The sequence below is a fragment of the Eretmochelys imbricata genome, chromosome 12 (assembly GCF_965152235.1).
Source record: "Eretmochelys imbricata isolate rEreImb1 chromosome 12, rEreImb1.hap1, whole genome shotgun sequence".
NCBI lineage: Eukaryota > Metazoa > Chordata > Testudines > Cheloniidae > Eretmochelys > Eretmochelys imbricata.
The window spans coordinates 3,855,271-3,872,497 of record NC_135583.1 but is presented as its reverse complement, the minus strand read 5'-3'; the positions used below and the strand labels follow the sequence as shown (position 1 = coordinate 3,872,497).

At 58.5% G+C, this 17,227-nt stretch overlaps 1 protein-coding gene across 9 annotated transcripts in view; it reads right to left on the bottom strand.

Annotated features, from left to right (window-relative positions):
- The window catches only part of MTSS2 (MTSS I-BAR domain containing 2), an 84,397-nt gene extending 67,530 nt beyond the window's left edge, over positions 1-16,867 (bottom strand). For all 9 annotated transcript variants that reach the window (XM_077830804.1, XM_077830801.1, XM_077830805.1 and 6 more), the window contains exon 1: positions 16,741-16,867. In XM_077830804.1, the coding sequence (XP_077686930.1) occupies positions 16,741-16,809 (69 nt within the window). In that variant the 5' untranslated portion in view covers positions 16,810-16,867. The remainder of the gene's footprint in view (positions 1-16,740) is intronic.
- Between the last annotated feature and the right edge of the window lie 360 nt (positions 16,868-17,227).

Below are 17,227 nucleotides of genomic sequence, written 5' to 3'. Positions count from 1 at the left end.
CTGCAGGTTACTGAACTGCAGCGAAGACACACGATGACTTGGCAATGGTGAGAGGGATGGCATATGCACCAGGGAAAGTTCCTTGGCTCTCGTCACCTTCACAAGCACTTTATGTCCCACGGCTCCCTTGTGAGGCAGGCATTAGCCCCATTTTACAGCTGAGTAAACTGAGGCAGAGAGGGGTTAAGCCACTAGCCCTGTGGCACAGAGGTGGTCACTATCAGAGCTGGGATTAGAACTCAGGACCCTCCTGGCTCAGGCAACTCTGCTCATGGTGCCTCGCCCCCCTATGTTACGTTGATGTAAGCGTCATTGACTTCAAGGGAGCTACTACTGTTCACGCCAGCTGACGATCTGGCCCCAAACATACCAGCTGAGAAAAGGCTCTTTTGAAAATCCTAAGAAACCTTCCACCCAGGGGGCTGGCTGGTTCAGACACGGGATTGCTGATAGGCCATGGGGCCTTCCCCCTCTCTCTGGATCTAATCCAGTCTAGATTAGCAGTGAGGCGCAAAGGAAGGCCTCTGTGAAACGCTCATGGGAGTCTCGATTCAGATCTGTGTGGGCAAGGGTACACATCATAGATAGACTGCCACAGTGGGCCCCAATTGAGACCCTTGTTGCCACTCTCTCTGGAGAGCCCAAGGGTTGAATGGGCCATGGAGACAGAACCATTCTCTCCCACTGTAAGAAGTGACCCTCCTGGGCAGGACTAAAGCCTCGCAGCGATGCCATGTGCAGAAGCCCGCCTCCTCTGATCACTGCAGAGGCTGGGTCCTGCTGTGAACTGGGTCCAGCTTTCCAAGCCCTGTCATTTTGCAGTGTGGACACAGCTCAGACAGCAGACCCAAGTCAGTCTGTGCAGTGCAGTGTGGATATGTCAGCGTGGCGATGAGTCCCCAGCTTCGCAGTTGTAAACCCACTGCAGGCCGAATGCCCTTGAGGATCAGGGCCTAAGGCTCCAGTGTGAGCTGTTACCGAGAATGGATGCTCTTCAGGGCAAGGCCGATGTCTATTCTGTGTCCATACAGCACCTGGTGCCGTGGGGTCCTGGGTACTTATTGTGATACTGTACTACAAATAATAGTGATGGTTCTGCCCAGTGCTGCCAGCTCTTGCCTGATGGTTGCTGTGCTCTTAAATCCCCAGCTCCTGGGTTCATGAGAACCACAGCTTTCATTTTGTAGCCCTGCTGGCTGCAGCGGCAGGCTGGGAAATGTGCCCCAAGCCCCCCCAACAGGCTCCTAGGACCAGAGTCCTGAGTAATTGCTGATCCCAGTCAGACTGATTTGTGCGTGGACAGAAGGGAGGCTTGGGCTCAAACCTGAGCCAGGGCCTGAGCTTGGCATGCAGCACGGACATATTCTTGCCTAACTGCCCCGGATTTCCATGGGAGTTCACTGCCTCAATACCTCTGAGAATCTGGGTCCTAGCTCCTCAACTTCCTCACATGAGCTGAAGAAGAACTCCCCCCGGTGGCAGCGGTACTGAATCCTTTATCTCACGGGGGGGCCCAAGCAAAACACAGTCACCTCCGCAAGCACACCACCAGGGCATTATACTACCATGGCCTTTCCATGGAGATAGACATGTCAGGAGCAAGATCCAGCTTGTCTTCTGTACCCAGACCAAGCTCCCCAATCTACCCAGCTGGGTCTCTGGGTACTTCCAGAGCCGCTGAAGGGACGTCAATAGGATCATTTTCTTGAATACAGGATTTGGCTCAGTCTAATTTAAAAATACAGAGGGAAGGAAAATAAGCAAGAATACAGAGAATTTCTCTCTCGCCCGCAGCACCGCCAATGGAAATATTTCCCAAGCCTTTCCACGGAGCGTCAGCAGCTCTTTATGCGCCTCATGGAATATTCCACCAATTCACTGATTATTAGTGTTTTTAAAATCAATCTAATTAAGGTAAAAGGAAAAAACAAACAACTCTCTCCCCTAGCGACAGCCACAAGGTTGGCAATGCAGTGGTGCTGGGGAAAAGCAAGCGAGGGTACTCTTCAGCAATGGGCACAAAGCACAAAGCCGGCTCTCCTTGGAAAATGGAATCGTGGGCAGCTCGGAGGCATGCCAGAACGCGAACGCACCAGAGACCAGCTCGGACGTCTGGTGGCCGTCTGTGCAATATTCGGAAAAAGGGAGCTTGTGCCAGCCAGGAAACCGGGCTCTGCTGAAACGCTGGGTTTTGTAAAAAACATCTAATAGTACGTTCAAAACCCTCAAGCACTAAGACGTGTGAAAGCAATTCTATCAGTTTTAAGGGCTCAGGAAGCTAGGCCAGAGTCTGACAACAGCTGTTAATTATAGCATTACTAGATCTCTTTGTCTCTGCAACTCAGAGCCTTTCACAGAGTCACATTCCCGTTTTACCAAGGGGGAAATCGAGGCATGGAGCAGGAACATGATGTGCTCCAGGTTGCACAGGAAGCCAGTGGGAGAGCTGGAAAAAGAACCCAGGTGTCCTGAGTCGCAGCGCAGAGCCTGATCTATGCTGCCACTCACATGGCAGCTGCCACCACTAGGTGCCAAAGGACTGGTTTAAAAAACAACATAAGGAAAAAACTAAAAGAAAAGAAATCCAATCCAGATGGAGCAATGGGTTGGGGGACTGCTCACCACCCCAGCCAGGGGCAGCCCCACTGCACGGAGGTAGAGATCGCAGGGCACTGGGGAGGGCTCAAACCAATGCCCTTTATTGCCATTGAACTCAAACAGGACGATGCACCTTGGGGGGAGGGTGCTGTCTAACAGCTTGGCCCCCATGCCAAGACACCTCCCTGGCTAGCTTGTAACCCTCCTGTCGGCAGATGGGGGGAGGGCAGAGCAGGGCTGCGGGCTCTCCCCATTCCCACAGCCCCTTTTCTTTGCGCATTCCCAGGCTTCGGGGCACCCTCCCCCCGACCGGCATTACACTGGAGTGGGGTTTGTTCTCTCTCCTTCCCAGCTCCAAGAGGCTGTGGTTTTCCAAAGGCTCATTCAGCCAGCCTGCGCTCGGCCCGCGGGCACACTGAGCTGCCTACTCCTGAATGAGGCAGCTGTGCAGGGCACAGAGACATCTCTCTGCACAGCCCTCTCCTCGCTGCCAGGGGCAAACAGGGACTCTTTCATCCGCAGCCCCCTGGCGAGTCTTGAATCCAGAGCCAGCCTGATGGAGCATGTGAACGTCTCCCCTGGGGAGTGGAGAGTCATGCAGATCTCACCCCTCCCCGCAGGCTGGCGGCCCTGGGCCGCAGCACCTGCCACAGGCCAAGGAAAGGCCAGCAGGGTGGCAGGATGAGACCTGGCCTATGTGGGGTCAGAGAAGGGGGGATTTCACTCCAGGACTGGAGGTCAGAGCTCCCAGCAGGGTGGGAAATGGGACTGTGAGTTAAGACCAGGGGGTTGGACTCTTTCCTCTGCCCAGAGATTAGAGGCTGTGGGCCTGGTTTGCTGAGACTCATTAGCCTTCTCTGACTGCCAATGAACCCCACCTTGCCAGGCGCCCTCCTGGGAGCTGAGCACGCTCAGGAGCATGCAGGATCGGCCCCCAACACAGGTCCTGCTCAGTTTGTTTTCTCCTTCTCTGTTAATCCTGTAAGTGTGAAAATGGGAAGCACTCAGCTGTGCAGCTAATCCCTTGCCCTGGGGCAGGTCGAGGGTCGGACCCCAGGGACCCTCTGGTCTGGGTGTTCTGGGACCCAAAGCATGGGTCAGCACACGAGGGACTGAGGGCAGCTGCCCCCTGACAGCTGGTCAGTGACTTGTACAATGGAGGCTGGTTTGGTTTCTAGTTGGACAAGTGTCCCCATCTCTTTGAAGGTACCGCATGGGCTACCAAGACTGAAGTTCTGCAGCCCTTCTCGCAGGGGTTCCCTTGGTGCCAGGGTGAGGGGCTCGCTGGGGAGAGCTGTGCAGAGCAGCCACAGTCTGTGCTCACTCAGTAAGCAGCTGCTTTGCAGACTTGCAGATAATTTGTATTTAACCATATGGGGCACTGCACCCTGCCCCGAGCAGTGGTGGGACACGGAGCTGCCCAGAACTTGGCAGCAGCAGCTGCGTGGGACCTGGAGCGTATCTAAGGTAGCTGGGCGCTGGGCAAGCTGAGGGGTGCGACAGTGCCGAGGGTGCTTGGGTTGGGGGTGCGTTGCGAGGGTGTCTGCAGGATGCGGAGGTAGCTGGGTGGCTAGGGGTGCTGGTATGTCTAGGGGCTGCTGGGTGCTAGGGCAGATGGGGGCTGGCAGGAAGGTTCCTGGGAGGCAGATGGGTGTTGTCTGGTGGATGGGTGTTGCTATGGTTGGGTGCTATCTGGGGGATGGATGCTGGCTGGGGGGTGCTACCTGGGGTGGGGGTGGGGGTGCTGGTGCAGCAAGGTAAAGGGTGGATGCTGTCTGGGGAGTGCTGAGGGGCCTAGTGATCTCTCTCCAGAGCTGGGGGCTGGGGGGGGACAGCCCCCTTGCCTGTCCCTGCCAGGTCAGCACAGAGAAGAGACACGCAGGCCACACCGCCGCCCCCTGCCTCCTTCCCAGCGTGGAGCGCGAGGATCCAGCCAAGCCGCAGGGATGGTGGCGGACTGCGAGGCGCGCGAGTCGGACACAAGCTGCAGCCCTGCCTGTGCTACGCCTGGAGAGACGGAGCTGCGAGCTGGCGCCTTCCATGAGCACTGACTGCACACCGCCCGCTTCAGAAAAATCCGGCCAAGGCTGCGCGTGGCCCTGGGAACAGGCAGAAGGAACGGCATGGCAAGGGTTAACCAGGACAGCATCCCCGACTCAGGTCAGAGGGGATTCAGCCTCCAGGTCCCCTCAGCCCCTCTGACAAACCCTCCGGCAGGGCTGCTAACCAGGACAGGCGATGGGCACACCGCTACAAGCTGGGCTGAGACTCAGCAAGCTCAGCCCGCCCCGGCTCCCACAGAGCCGACAACGGAGACAAGGCCAGATCCTCAGCTGCTGCATAGGAAGGTTACCGGAGCTTCCCTGACTCACACCAGCCAAGGGCCCTGCTCAACTGAGTTCAGTCACTCTAGGGACGAGCGAAGCCTGAACTGCCTGATCAAGGACAGCACTCACCCAGCCCCACGACTCTCCACTGCTCACAACGCCCTGCCTGCGAGCAGCCTGAGCACAAAGCCAGGCTTGTGCCCTGTCTTTTGGCCAGGTTGGATATTTCCCCCCGTGCCTCTGAGGAGAACACGGATCTGTTCCTTCGCACCCTCCTTTGTGCATCACCCCCCGCACCAGCACCGCTGTGGGCAGAACGTTTCACTTCGGAGGCTTGGAATTTCCCAGCAAGTGTTCTGAGGTTCGGGGCCTTTTTTAGAATCAGGAGGACGATTGCTCTGCCCCAGATTCCTCACAGCTTCGAGGCAGGTCAGACGCTGAGCCCAAGCTGCATGCCAGCATTCACCCTACAGAGCACGTCCCCCCAGAACGGGAGAACGTACAGCAAAGCCCCTCCCCCCGGCTCGCCTGGCTGGGGCTGCAGCAAAGATGCGAATGATGCAGAGACTGACGACGCATGCCAGAGAGCCTGCAAAAGACATTGCTCCTGAATACAAGCCATGAGCGTGGGACATTGCATGTACAGGGGATTTGGGATCTTCTTGTTACTAAGGGAACAGGCCTCAAGGTTTGCTACAAACAATCCGCTCTGCTGTGTTTTCCCATTCCCCTTCCTGCTAGCCCCCGAAGCTGCTTTCTCCACTAAGAAGTGTCATCATTCAATCTTCCACTAAAGGGAACTCCAACCACTATGGGCTAGACCCTGCCGCACTTGTGGGGTGGTGCAAAGTGACCTTAACGCTGCCCTACAGAGCAGGCGAGGATTCCCTGGTATGTGGAGACTCATCGCTGGCATAGCTGACCAGCCCCTCCTGGGCAAATCCCATCCCATGAAGGAGGCATGTTGGGGGCAGGGCCAGTGTTCACAGCACTCCGGTGCACCTCACCAGGGGAAGTCAGAGCAGCCCACAGGTGGTTCTGACTTGCCTGGAGCGGGGCGAGGGGGTGGCACAGTTTGGCCGCACAGCCATCCCCAGGATTGGGGGAGACCTACAGGCACCTTAGAGCCACCATCGTGGCCAATGGCCTGTCAGCAATGCCAAGCCAGGGCAAGGCCCCACGTGAATGTGTGAAGGCCCATGGAAGAAAGCCGAATGGCCCAGCACTTGAGGTTCCAGGGGTGCATGAGGCTGCTGGATACACAAACACTAAAGGGCGAATTTAACGGCACCGTGCGTGAGAGGAATCCCAGGAGGGGAGTGCAATACAGAGAGTGGCAAGAGGGGCAGGGATGCTGGGGGAGGGGGTGGTGTCAATGAACAGGCATGAAATTAAGCAAGACTTTGGCTTACTACAGCAGTCAGGTTTGGAGCCATTCCAGCACTCTCTGTGGGGCTGAGGTGGGGAATGGTCACTGGGTCCCTCAAGGGTTTACTTGCAGAATGCATGGCTGGGCTTTGCCTCCTCTGGCCCTAGACCAGAAGCTTTAAAATACAACATTTACCTCTTTAACCAGCACAGAGCTCCAAAGGACAGACGAGCCATCACAGCCGAGCTCCCGCTGGGCCCTCTCCCAAAGCTTGGCCCGAACCTCTCTGCAGGTTCTCAACTGGCTTATTTCCTCAGCTTTCCATTCCCCCCTGCTGCTTGTGCAAGGGGGAGGGAGTAAAGTGAGGAGCAGTGGGACAAGATTAAACCAAGGACAATTGCAGATGTACAGCTATGACAGTCTGTGCGGGTCTGGCCCCAAATGCCCCACTGGGGGATCTAGCCCATGCAGCCAGGTCTCCAAAAGGAAGTGGTGGGAACGCCATCGTGTGGGGCATTTCAGAGAGGGCTGGGGGAATAGGAGGTTGTGGGGCTGTACAAACCCTTGGCCAGGGCGGGGCTGCTCCCTGCAGGAGATCTCCTCATGCTCTCCCCAACTGAGCTGCACCTCCCAAATGATGGGGCTCCCATCCCTGTCTCGCCCCGTGGAGCTGCCAGGCCTCAGGTACACACCATGGTGAGCAGGTCCCCCTGCTTAGCCTGTGCTCAGCTGAGCTGGACACATTGCCTTCTTTTAATCCCTTAACCCCTTTTATAGGCCTTTCCCATTGCCCACACCCACCACACTGCCAGACAGGCTGTTCCTGGGGCATGGCTGACCTGGTTAGACGCAGCAAGGACCTGAGTGGTAGCCCTAGGGAGTGTGAAGACATTCAGAGAAGCAGCCTAGTTTGGGGGTGTAGTGGGGCAGCTGCCCCACTCCAAGTTAAAAGGGATTAAGAGCAGCTGAGGGAGACTGGTGAGGTAGTTGGCCCCAGGTGAGGCTGGCTTAATCAGGCCACAGCTGGCCTGGATAAAAGGGCTGGGGGTCACGAGACAGAGGAGTCTCACTCTAGCCTTGGAGTGGGAAGGGCCTGGCTGCCTGGGAGTCAGGTACCTGGAGCTGGGCAAGGGCAAGGGCGGCTGCGGAGCTCCAGCCTGGTAAACCCCCAGGCTGCATGTCTTGAAGGCCTGCAGAGGTACTGGGGCTGTAGAGGGGCAGCCCGGGGACAGACAAAGGCAACAGGTCCTACCCCCTTGCCAGTGATGTGTGGCCATTGCAGTCTGCCCCAGGGAGAGGGGACTAGATGACTGTCAATCACCACTGAAGCAAGGTGGGCTTAGAGGGTTGTGGGTTTCCCTGGGAGGGGAGACCCAGAGAGTGGGGGTACTGCTGGGGCAGAACCCCAAGGTAAAGGGGCACCAGGTCTACGAGGGACACGGGGCCTGAGGCAGGCAAGGCACTGGCCAGAAGGCGACGCTCCGGAGCTGAAAAAGAGCTAATTTCCAGGATGACCAGCAGGAGGTGCTGCACCAGTGAGTTGTTGCTTTGCTACAGGGGGGCTCTTTCACAGACCTGCTGAGCCTCACCCACTGCTTCCCCACCAGCATGGCCCAGGGAATCGGGGACTAGGGAGTGGAGTCAGGGGGGCTGGGTTAATTTGCAGTGCTGCCACTGACTTACTGTGGGCCTTTCATGGCCTCCCTGTGCCATGACTCAGTTTCCCCATCTCCAGTAGAGGGATAATGCCATTTACCAACCAACATAAAACGCTGTGAGATTGGTAGCTGGAACAAGATCTGTGGAGGCAGTGTGGGCTGGTGGGCCGGGCACTGGATTGGAGTTCGGGAGAGATGCGCTCTGTTCCTGGTTTGGCTTGTGACTATGGGCAAGTCCCTTGCATCTCTGCTTCCCCTCATCTCTCTCTCTGAGGCAGGGCCTAGTTCTCACTATGTGTTTGTACAGCCCCTTGCACAGAGGGGTTCTGATTCGGGCTGGAAACTCTAGGAGCTAGTGTCAGACAAACAATCACCGAGAGCAAAATACAGGAAGCCCAGGTCAGGAACCGGAGATGGACCCTGCCGGGGTGAAGCAGTAACAGCACTGGTCAAGAATATTCACATCCATGGGAATGGAGGGTCTGGCACAGGAAGGGACGTGTTATTAGCAAGAAGGAAGAATGGAGACAGAGGGGCCTGGAGGAACCTGGGTAAGTCCTGAATAATGCAATTTAATGTGGGGAAAATGCACGCAAGGTGAAGCCTGGGGAGGAAAGAAGGGTTGCAAGAGTGAGCAGGAATAGAGCTGGAGCAGTGTGGCGGGGAACTTGTAAACCACTGCTCAGGGCCGCAGCCATGTGTGCTTTCCTTCCTGCTGCCAGGCACCACCTAGGGCTGAAGGAGTGAGCCAAGGGGAGAAGTTTGTTCCCACTAGAAAACGGAGCAATCTGGAGGGGAGCTGACAGATCCAGAGGAGCCAAACCAAGGTGTAAAGCAAGCTGGGTCACATGGGGCTCAGAGCCACAAAGAGGTGGGGGATGGGAAAGGGAACAGAGCTGGACATGGCCACAAACACTGAAGTGTGTCTCTCCTGGACCATGGGTAGGTGCATGCAGGTGGAGCCAGGGCAATGGCCACAGGCTGGGGTTTACTCTTGGCCATGCACTTGACCTCAGGCACTCTCTCACGAAGGCTCCATCTCCATTCCCCCTCGCTGGCTTGGAGCCAGCACTATGCAGGCCCCCTTAGCTTAATAGTCTTCAAACTCTGCCTTGACTAGGAGTCACGCGCCTAGGGCGGTGATAACCTTCCAGCACGAGGCATACAACAGGCCTACCCCGGGCGGGGGGGTGTCTACACTGCATTGCAAACCTCATCTGTGGGACCTGCTCTTGCAGATTCAGTGTTTCCTTGCATTGCAAACAGGGATTTACAGCCACTGGACCTGGATCTCCCAGTCCTGCTAACACGTCTGTACTAACATGACAGACAGGGCTTGGCCCCAGGTCACAGGGGGCCTCGGATCCCCCCTTGGATGGGTTCTGGACCTGGATCCTGAGTGTGTGCTGACCTGAGTCTGACAGATTTGTGGAAGGCTTGAGCCGAGGTTTACAAGGCAGTAAAGACAAACCCTGGGCTGTTCCGAGACACCCTTCCCACCCTCCAAAGCTAAGAGCACAAAGGAGGAAGATAGGGGAACTGTGCAGAAGATAAGGGCTGTGGCTCGCGGGGAACTCAGGACCCCCTGGCAAGTGCAGCAATCTGAGCAGAATCTGACACATGGCTTCACATTAGCCTGGCTCCAGGCTGGCTGAAAGCATGTGTGTGACCACTCCAGGCCCTCAAACACTGTGGTCCAATCCAACTGCACATGGAGATGACTACATCCCGAATGGCAGCAGCCGAGAGCAATCATAATGAGTGTTCACCACTGGTGACCAATCAGATCACACATGCAAATCTCAGCTTCCTGATTGGCCCATCAGAGGTGAATAATAGTGTTTTGCAGCCCCATTGGCTTCATCTCCTGCTCAGGATATTAATTTAAAACAAAGATTCTTCCTCCTGAGACAGTCATGGCCATAATGGAGCGACTTCCAACAGATCCCAGTCCAAATGTCTGTAACCATACTAATGCGGACGCTGGCTTCGTGTTTTGATGGACATGGAGCTTCCGCGGAAGCAGTCCCTAACCTCTGTTTTGCTTGGGTCAATATTTGCCTCCCAGGGCCAATGAACCTCCATGTTAAACGCCACAGAAGTCAATAGCCACATACTAAGCAGAAATGGCCTGGCTCGGCGAATCAGAGCCAGGGAAAGTTGGACATTCACTGACTTTCATCCAGCTGTCCCAGCTTGAATCCGTTCTTGGTGACTTGCACTGTGATTGTTGGCAGCTAGCTAATCAGAGTGCTGAGATTTGCATCTCAGATGGTTGTTAATTGGAATGCCGTTAGCAATTGTATAATATGCAAGTCCCAGTGCACTTGCTATTAAGTGCACTAATTGCAGTATCTGTGTAGTATGCAAATCCTGGCGCTCTTGCCTTCACCCATATGCCCACAACAAACATGGCCACTGCAATGCCTCATCCCATCCAGCTGACAGCGGAGAGAACGTCTCATTTGAAATGGCGGGTCTCCAGAAAAATGTAATCCTGGAGACCTTCCGAGATGCAATAACATGAGCAAGGTCTCCTGGGCACATCCTGTTTACAAGCGTTCATGTAGCCCCAGTTCAGTTAGCCTGCTGTAAACAGGAAGCTCCCTGCACTTATCACTCGCTTGGTACAGCTCTCTGGCTTCAGACCTGCCCTCCTAGCATGAGGACGGCAGCCGAACGCTTCACGGTGAGAGGGGCGGTGCTCAGAAGGGGACAGCTTGTTTTAAAACTCTGCCCCCGCATGGAGCAATAATATCTGCAGCCTCCATGCAAAAGCCGGGGACGTGGCATCAATTTTGCATAGCAGGCCTACCGGAGATGTTGACATGGGGTTGATGATACGTGAACCATCAGCAGGATCCAGTGGAGAGGGTATTGGAGTGGCCTGTGAAGACCTGGGTTCTATTCCAGGCAAGTCAGGTCACCGCTCGGTACCTCAGTTTCCCTCCCCGGCCTTTGACTGTCCATTTAGCTAATACGAGACAGACCCTGCCCCAAAGAGCCTGCAGCACCTAGCACAACACAGCCTTGGTCTCAGTTGGAGCCTCTAGTAGCTATTATAACAGCAACCCTAACAAGAGCCGGGACCTCTCGGAGCTGGGTATGAAACCTATGTGCTTAGAGTGGGAAGGCGCAGAGGAGATCCCAGCTCTCACGGTCTGTGCCCTGCGTGTGTCTGCTCCAAAGGCTGGCTGGGAACTCGCCTGCAGGAGCGGCGGGCTGAGGAACGGTAGCAGAGCTGCACTGGCTTTGGGATACGCAGACAGGGAGGGGATTTTCCATTGTCTCACATGCAGCCTGCGTGTCCCATAGCTAAATATATCCCTCCGGGCGGGGTGGGGGGGTGCAGAGGGTATTCAGGGGTGTGCACATGCAGCTGGAAGGCTGACTTACCCCTCAGGCAAGGCAGAAACAGCAGTGCCAGCGTGGGGTAACGCAGCCTTTATCCTCCAGTGCCATCTCCACAGCCCCTCGTGCCACAGGCTCGGGGAAGGCACTTTACACGCGGGCTAAGCAGAGATGCCAGGGCGGGTCGTGAGATCGGTCTGGCTTTCTCTGGGTGGAGCCGATGCCACTGCTGGGCGTGGCAGGGATGCTACCATGTGATCTCTACGGCGCGTGTACGTACAGAGCACCCATACTGGACCCGAGGGGTGCATATGTGTTTGTGCTTTTGCACACACGAAGCACCAGATGTGCACGTGCGAATACCCACAGTGGGCAGTCTGTGCATTCTGTTTGCCTCCCAGGTGTGGGGAAGCCTGGCACAGTGCGTACATGTCTGTTCACAAGCCTCCCGAAAGCTGCCTCCCGAAAGCAACCGGCCAGTCACAGCCTTTGGTCAGCCAAAGGCTCCAAGGAGCAGCTGACTTGCAGAACTACAGGAATTAGATCTGGAAAACAGCCATTAAATCAGGGTGTCCGTTCCCTTTGAGCCAATGCACTGCTGTCCCTAGCATCCAGTGCTCTGCTCGGTCTGGCTTGAAGTGACTCAGGCAACGAGTCTTCCACCACTCCCCTGACAGACCGTCGCATGCTCTGCTAGACAGTAGGGGCTTTGTTGGGCAAAGCTCCTCAAACATTGTTTCCAGACCTTCAGCCAGTTTTCCTGTGCTCCACCTCATCCCAAGGTCCTGAGTGACATCCCTTGGTCCAGCCTAGTCAAGTTCTCTTGTTCCTTGGGGAGAACAGCAGCCAGGTAGCCCGCATGGATACGCCTTTAATCCAGATACACTTGCGTAGTTCTTCTAATCACCTTCCCCAGCTCTGGGGTGCTCTGAGCTCCTTCTAGTCAGTCCACACCTAGGAGCGCCCCCCCTGCACCTGAGGTCCAGGGCTGGGCCAGTCCACAGAAGAGAGAGACTCTCCGTTCAAGCTCTGTGCCAAGCTCACCATGTGCCACAGAAATCCCTGCCCAGGAAATGTTATTTCAAGCCTCTGAGAGCATGATGCCAGCCCCACCCCGGCAGGTACACCCCTGTGCCACCCCAAATAAGCAGGGGGCAGCAGCCCTCGAGTCGGGAGAATTACCCCCCAGAGAGGGGATTCACCACAGCTGGACCTCGGCCACCCCGGGCCCTGCAGCCAAACTACGTGGCACGCCTCCCCACAGGGAACGGCCCCCATGCGTCCCCACCACGGGCACCGGGTTAGTGCCCAGAGGGGGAGCAGGTGCCCACAGGAGGGCGGGATGGGGGGCAGGGCCCAGGGGAGGCTGGCAGCGGCTGCTGTTCCGGGGGACACTGAGCATTCTGCCTGGGACTGCACACAAAGCGAGGCCGTGGCGCGAGGCAGGGCCCTGGGGGCCACGTGGATCCCGGACAGAGAGAGACAGAAGAGCAGCTGAATTCCTCCCCATGGCAGTGCTGCTGCTGACCTGGGAGCGCCCACCCGTCGGTGCCCTGGGTGCCCTGGGGGGAAGGGGAGAGGAGGGGCACCTGCAGTTTGATTTAATTGGGGATGGGTCCTGCTTTTGAGCAGGGGGTTGGACTAGATACCTCCTGAGGTCCTTCCAGCCCTGATATTCTGTGATCCTATGCTGTGCCGACACCCCCACCCCCCGCCCCACACACAGATCCCTCGCTCTCTACCCCTCCCCCCAGGGCCTGTCATCCGCCCCGCCCTGGGCTACCAGCTGCAGCCCCATGCGATCCCTGCTCTTTGGCTGGCACCGTCCCCCACTCGGGCGCCCACGCGAAGGGGTGGCCAGACCCTGCTGGAAGATGGCTGCTTCTCCCAGACATGGGCAGGGTGGGCCCTGGACACGCTGGGCCATGCTCCCACAGGTGGTGGGACAGGGTGAGGAGGCCGGGCCAGCGCTGGAGGAGCGGGTGGCAGCCGCAACTCATGGGTTGTGACAGCCTGAAGCCCAGCAGAGCCCAGCAGCTGGGCTGCCAAGATCTAGGCTGCTGGGAGCTGGAGGCCCCACAGCAGAGCTCCCTCTCGACAGTGCTCTCCCCACGCCCTGCCCGGCTTCAGACCTCCCCTGGGCCTCTCTCCCTGGCCACTGTGCTCCATCAGGGCCTCCCTCTGCCCGCCCGGAGTCCCAGCACAGCCAGGGCTCACTGGAGGCTGGGGGGCTCTGAGCCCCGTAGGTCTCTCTTGCTGGGCTCTCCCTGGCTGGCGAGCTGCCTTTCAGGCCCCAACAGTTCACTGGGAAGCCAGGTCATTTCCCCACAGAGGACGCTGGCTCTTGAGGGGCCAGATTCTGCCACGGTGCAAGCAGGCCACAGAGCGTAATGGAGGGGCACCAGCTCGGCACAGCGTCTCCCTGGCAGGCGAGCTGCCTTTCTCCCTGCCCTGGCCTCCGGGGGCTCTCGGAGCCCAAGACAGGCGGGAGAGAGAGAAGGGCGTGAGTCCCTCTGTGCAGGAATGATGCATTCCCTGCTCCATTGCCTCAAATCCCCTTGGGAAGGTGGCTCCTTCCAGCTATTCACCACCAGCCACCTTTCTGGCACTAGCCTGGATGAGAACTCCAGGGGCATCTCCCTTCATGGACTGCACAGGAGCCATTCTAGCTAGAAATGCCCAGGGGCCCTGGTGATGGAGGAGAGCTGGCCTGGCTGGCTCCAGGGGTCCCACCTCACTTCCCTGCACTTGTAGGCTCCATCTACCTTTGGAAAGCCTTCCCTCTGCTCTCCCAGAGCGTATAGCTCCTGGGTGCAGGTACCGTGCTGGCCTGCCCTGGCTCCGGGGCCTGGCTAGTCTGTTCTGCAAGGAGAGGTGTGAACAGCTCCCAGGGTTCCATGTTCATTGCCTCTGGCTGCCTGCAGCTCAGACCATACCGAAGAAGCTGGTCTCCCAGTGACCAGCCCTGCCAGCTCACCTTGGGACTTTTCCTGCTCACCCAGGAGCACCTGCAGACCTGTTATCCCCTCTGGGCCAGCCAGGCCAGCTCAGGGCTGTGCAGATGGGTACCCAGGTATAACCGAACACCACTCAGCAGACAGCTCTGGTGCTGCTGCAGTCCAGCCTGGAACCCAGGTCCCCGCCCGCTGCGGAGTTGGCTGGAGTCACACATTGGCACTCAGCAAAGCGATCCCCACTGCACGGGGCCCAGTGCAGAGACAGCCAGTGCTACGTGGCCGGTCTTCAGGGCAGAGCTGCACTTGCAGCACTGGAACAAGCCTGGTGCCCCTCACACCCACTCCACAACTGAGCTCGAGCTTCCTATGGAGCATGGGCTGCTCCAACGCCCAGCCCCATGGCCTGCATGGGGAAGGGCCCAGTGGAGTGGGAGGGAGAAGCAGACAGTGGCTGGCCCAACGCAGATCTTAGCCTACTAGGTAGGTACAGAAGAGACCAGCCTTATGGGTCTAAACCCGGAGCTCTTCCACAGTGAACTGACCGAGGGGTGCAGCCAATTCCTGGTCCCTGCCAGGCAGCTGAGCCCGCCTGTGGCATTGCAATTCATCCATCCCCTGCTGGAGAGCAGGGAGCCCAGTGGGGCTATGAGGCCCGGAGGCAGACAAAATACACCTGGGTTAGGGACTGCCAGGGGAAAGAGAGATGGACTCTCAAGGCCAGGGAGCATCTCAAAAGCTGGCAGGGAGGCTGCACAGGAACCAGCAGGCTCCAGCTCCCCAGCTGGCACCTCTCTCTCTCTCTCAAGACCCCAGAATCCCTCCAGCAACTAGAGGCAGCCCTGGGGAGACACCAAGGATGACTTGTCAGGTCTCTCCAGATCCAGCAGCACTTGGTAACAAGGTGCCTCTGAACCAGTAACTGCATCTGTCCAGGCGGCCCAGAACTCTGCACAGCAGGGGACAGAGAGACAGGCATGTGGGGCAGGGGGCCAAGGTGGCAGCCGGCCAGCCGTACCGCTCACCAGGCTAGCGGGACAGAGGAGCCCTGACAGCGCCTGGGTGGGGGTGGAGGGTGTGAGAGAAGGAAGAGAGGACACAGTCCATGGCTGCAGAACCTCTGTCCCATAAATGCAGTGGGGAAACATGCCAGCCACTTGCTTAGCCCAGCCACCCCCTGCCCACAGGAGCCCCATAGCAAAGCAAGCAGGGGAAAGGGATGGAACCAACCAGTGCAGTGCAGTGAGTGCCGTGCCCCTTCCTCAGTCAGCTAGTTGTGGCCACTGAGGCAGGAGACTACACTAGCTGGACTGTGTTCTGAGCCAGGCTAGCCATTCTGCCTGCCTAGGTTTGAAAGTGGCTGGATCCCAGGCTGGCCTGCCCTGGGGGGCAGCGGCTGGGCATGGGAATGGTTGAGTGGTTGAGACCCAGCCAGTCCCTCAGTGCTTGAGAATTTTATAGGCAGACGTGACTGTCTGGCTTCTGAAATCCCCCTGTTCTCAGTGTGGGAATTAACCATCACTTGGTTAACATCCCCCTTCGCCACCACTCCTGGCCAGGTGACGGTGCCCTGGCCCGGGCCCCTCTGTGCCCAGCACAAGCCATGGGAGCAGGCGTGCGGGGCTGCAGCCCTCAGCATTGCAGGCCTGAGTGGGGCTCTCCCAGCTAGCTGCTCTCTGGTGCCCCAGGGCGATCCCTTCAGCCTCCGGCGCCCTGCACCCCCAGGGCAGGGAAACTCCAGCCAGTCCCGAAGCAGTTAATCCCCTTCTCCGCCAGGCTTTATAGATTTATCCCCCCTGCCTTGGCAGTGACAGCGTTGGCTGGGCTCAGGGCGGCAGCGGAGCCGCTCCTCCAAACACCCCAAGTGGATGATCCCAGAGCCACAATCAGCCGCCCCCTCGCAGGGAAACCAGAGCCAGGTCGGGCTGGAAGGCCCCGGAGAATCCACCAGGCCAGCCCCGGGCTGAGGCAGGACCAAGGAAACCCAGAAACGTTGCGCCTTGAGAAAATTCAGCCCATTCTGTCTTTTCACCCCCAACCGGCTCTAAACCCCGAGGTCACCTGCCCCCCCCCCCGCTTTCCTCTGGCGCCCACGGCCCAACACGAGCGCTCAGGTGAGTGAGCGGCCGCAGCCCGCGGGAGGTCGGGGCGCTTCGAAGGGAGCCCGGCGGGCGGTGGAGTCGCCGCCGCCGCCCCAGCGCGGAGCGGGGCGCGGAGCGGGGCGCAAGCCGCAGCCGGCGGCGGTTCCGCGCTGCCCTGTGGCCCCTTCTGCGAGCGGGCACAGCCCAGAGGGGCCGAGGGCGCCGGAGGGAAGAGCGCGCACGGCCCGCGGCTGCCGATTTGGTTTTTCGCTCCGTATTGTTCCCTGGGCTCCCAGCACCGCAGACCCACCCGCCTCCATCTTCTCCGCCGGGGAGCTCCGCGGCAGGGGAGTTGTCACGCTGCATATTTTGACTGGGTGGTGGTGGGGGGGGGGGTCTTACCTTCATGTCGTTGACGATGGCTTGGAAAAGGCCCCCCAGGGCTCCGCACTCCTTCTCGACTGTCTCCATAGTCAGCAAATCCCCGCGCGGCCGAGCCAGAGGGGAAAACGAGAGCGATGTTGCAATCCGGGGGGGGGTGGGGGGAATCCACCAGGAAACGACCAGAAACCCGGGCAAATTTCAGCAGCGTTTCAGCTTCCAGCTCCTGCGCCTGGGACCGAGCCGAACACAAAGCCCCGCGCCGCAGCCACGCGAGCCCGGAGCGGAGCAGTCTCACGCCCCGTCCTTTTGTCAGGTTCGCTCGGGCGGCTTCGGGGCGCCCCCGGGGGCAGCTTCAGCAGCGCGCAGCGGCCGCTCGCCCCAGCGCCCACGCGAGCCCGCCTTCCACGGCCATGGCGGGGGGCGTGCAAGGGATCCGCGCTCGCCCCGCAGGACCGTGCCCAGCCCCCGCCGCCAGCCCAGGCTGCCCGGAGCCGGCGCGCAGCGA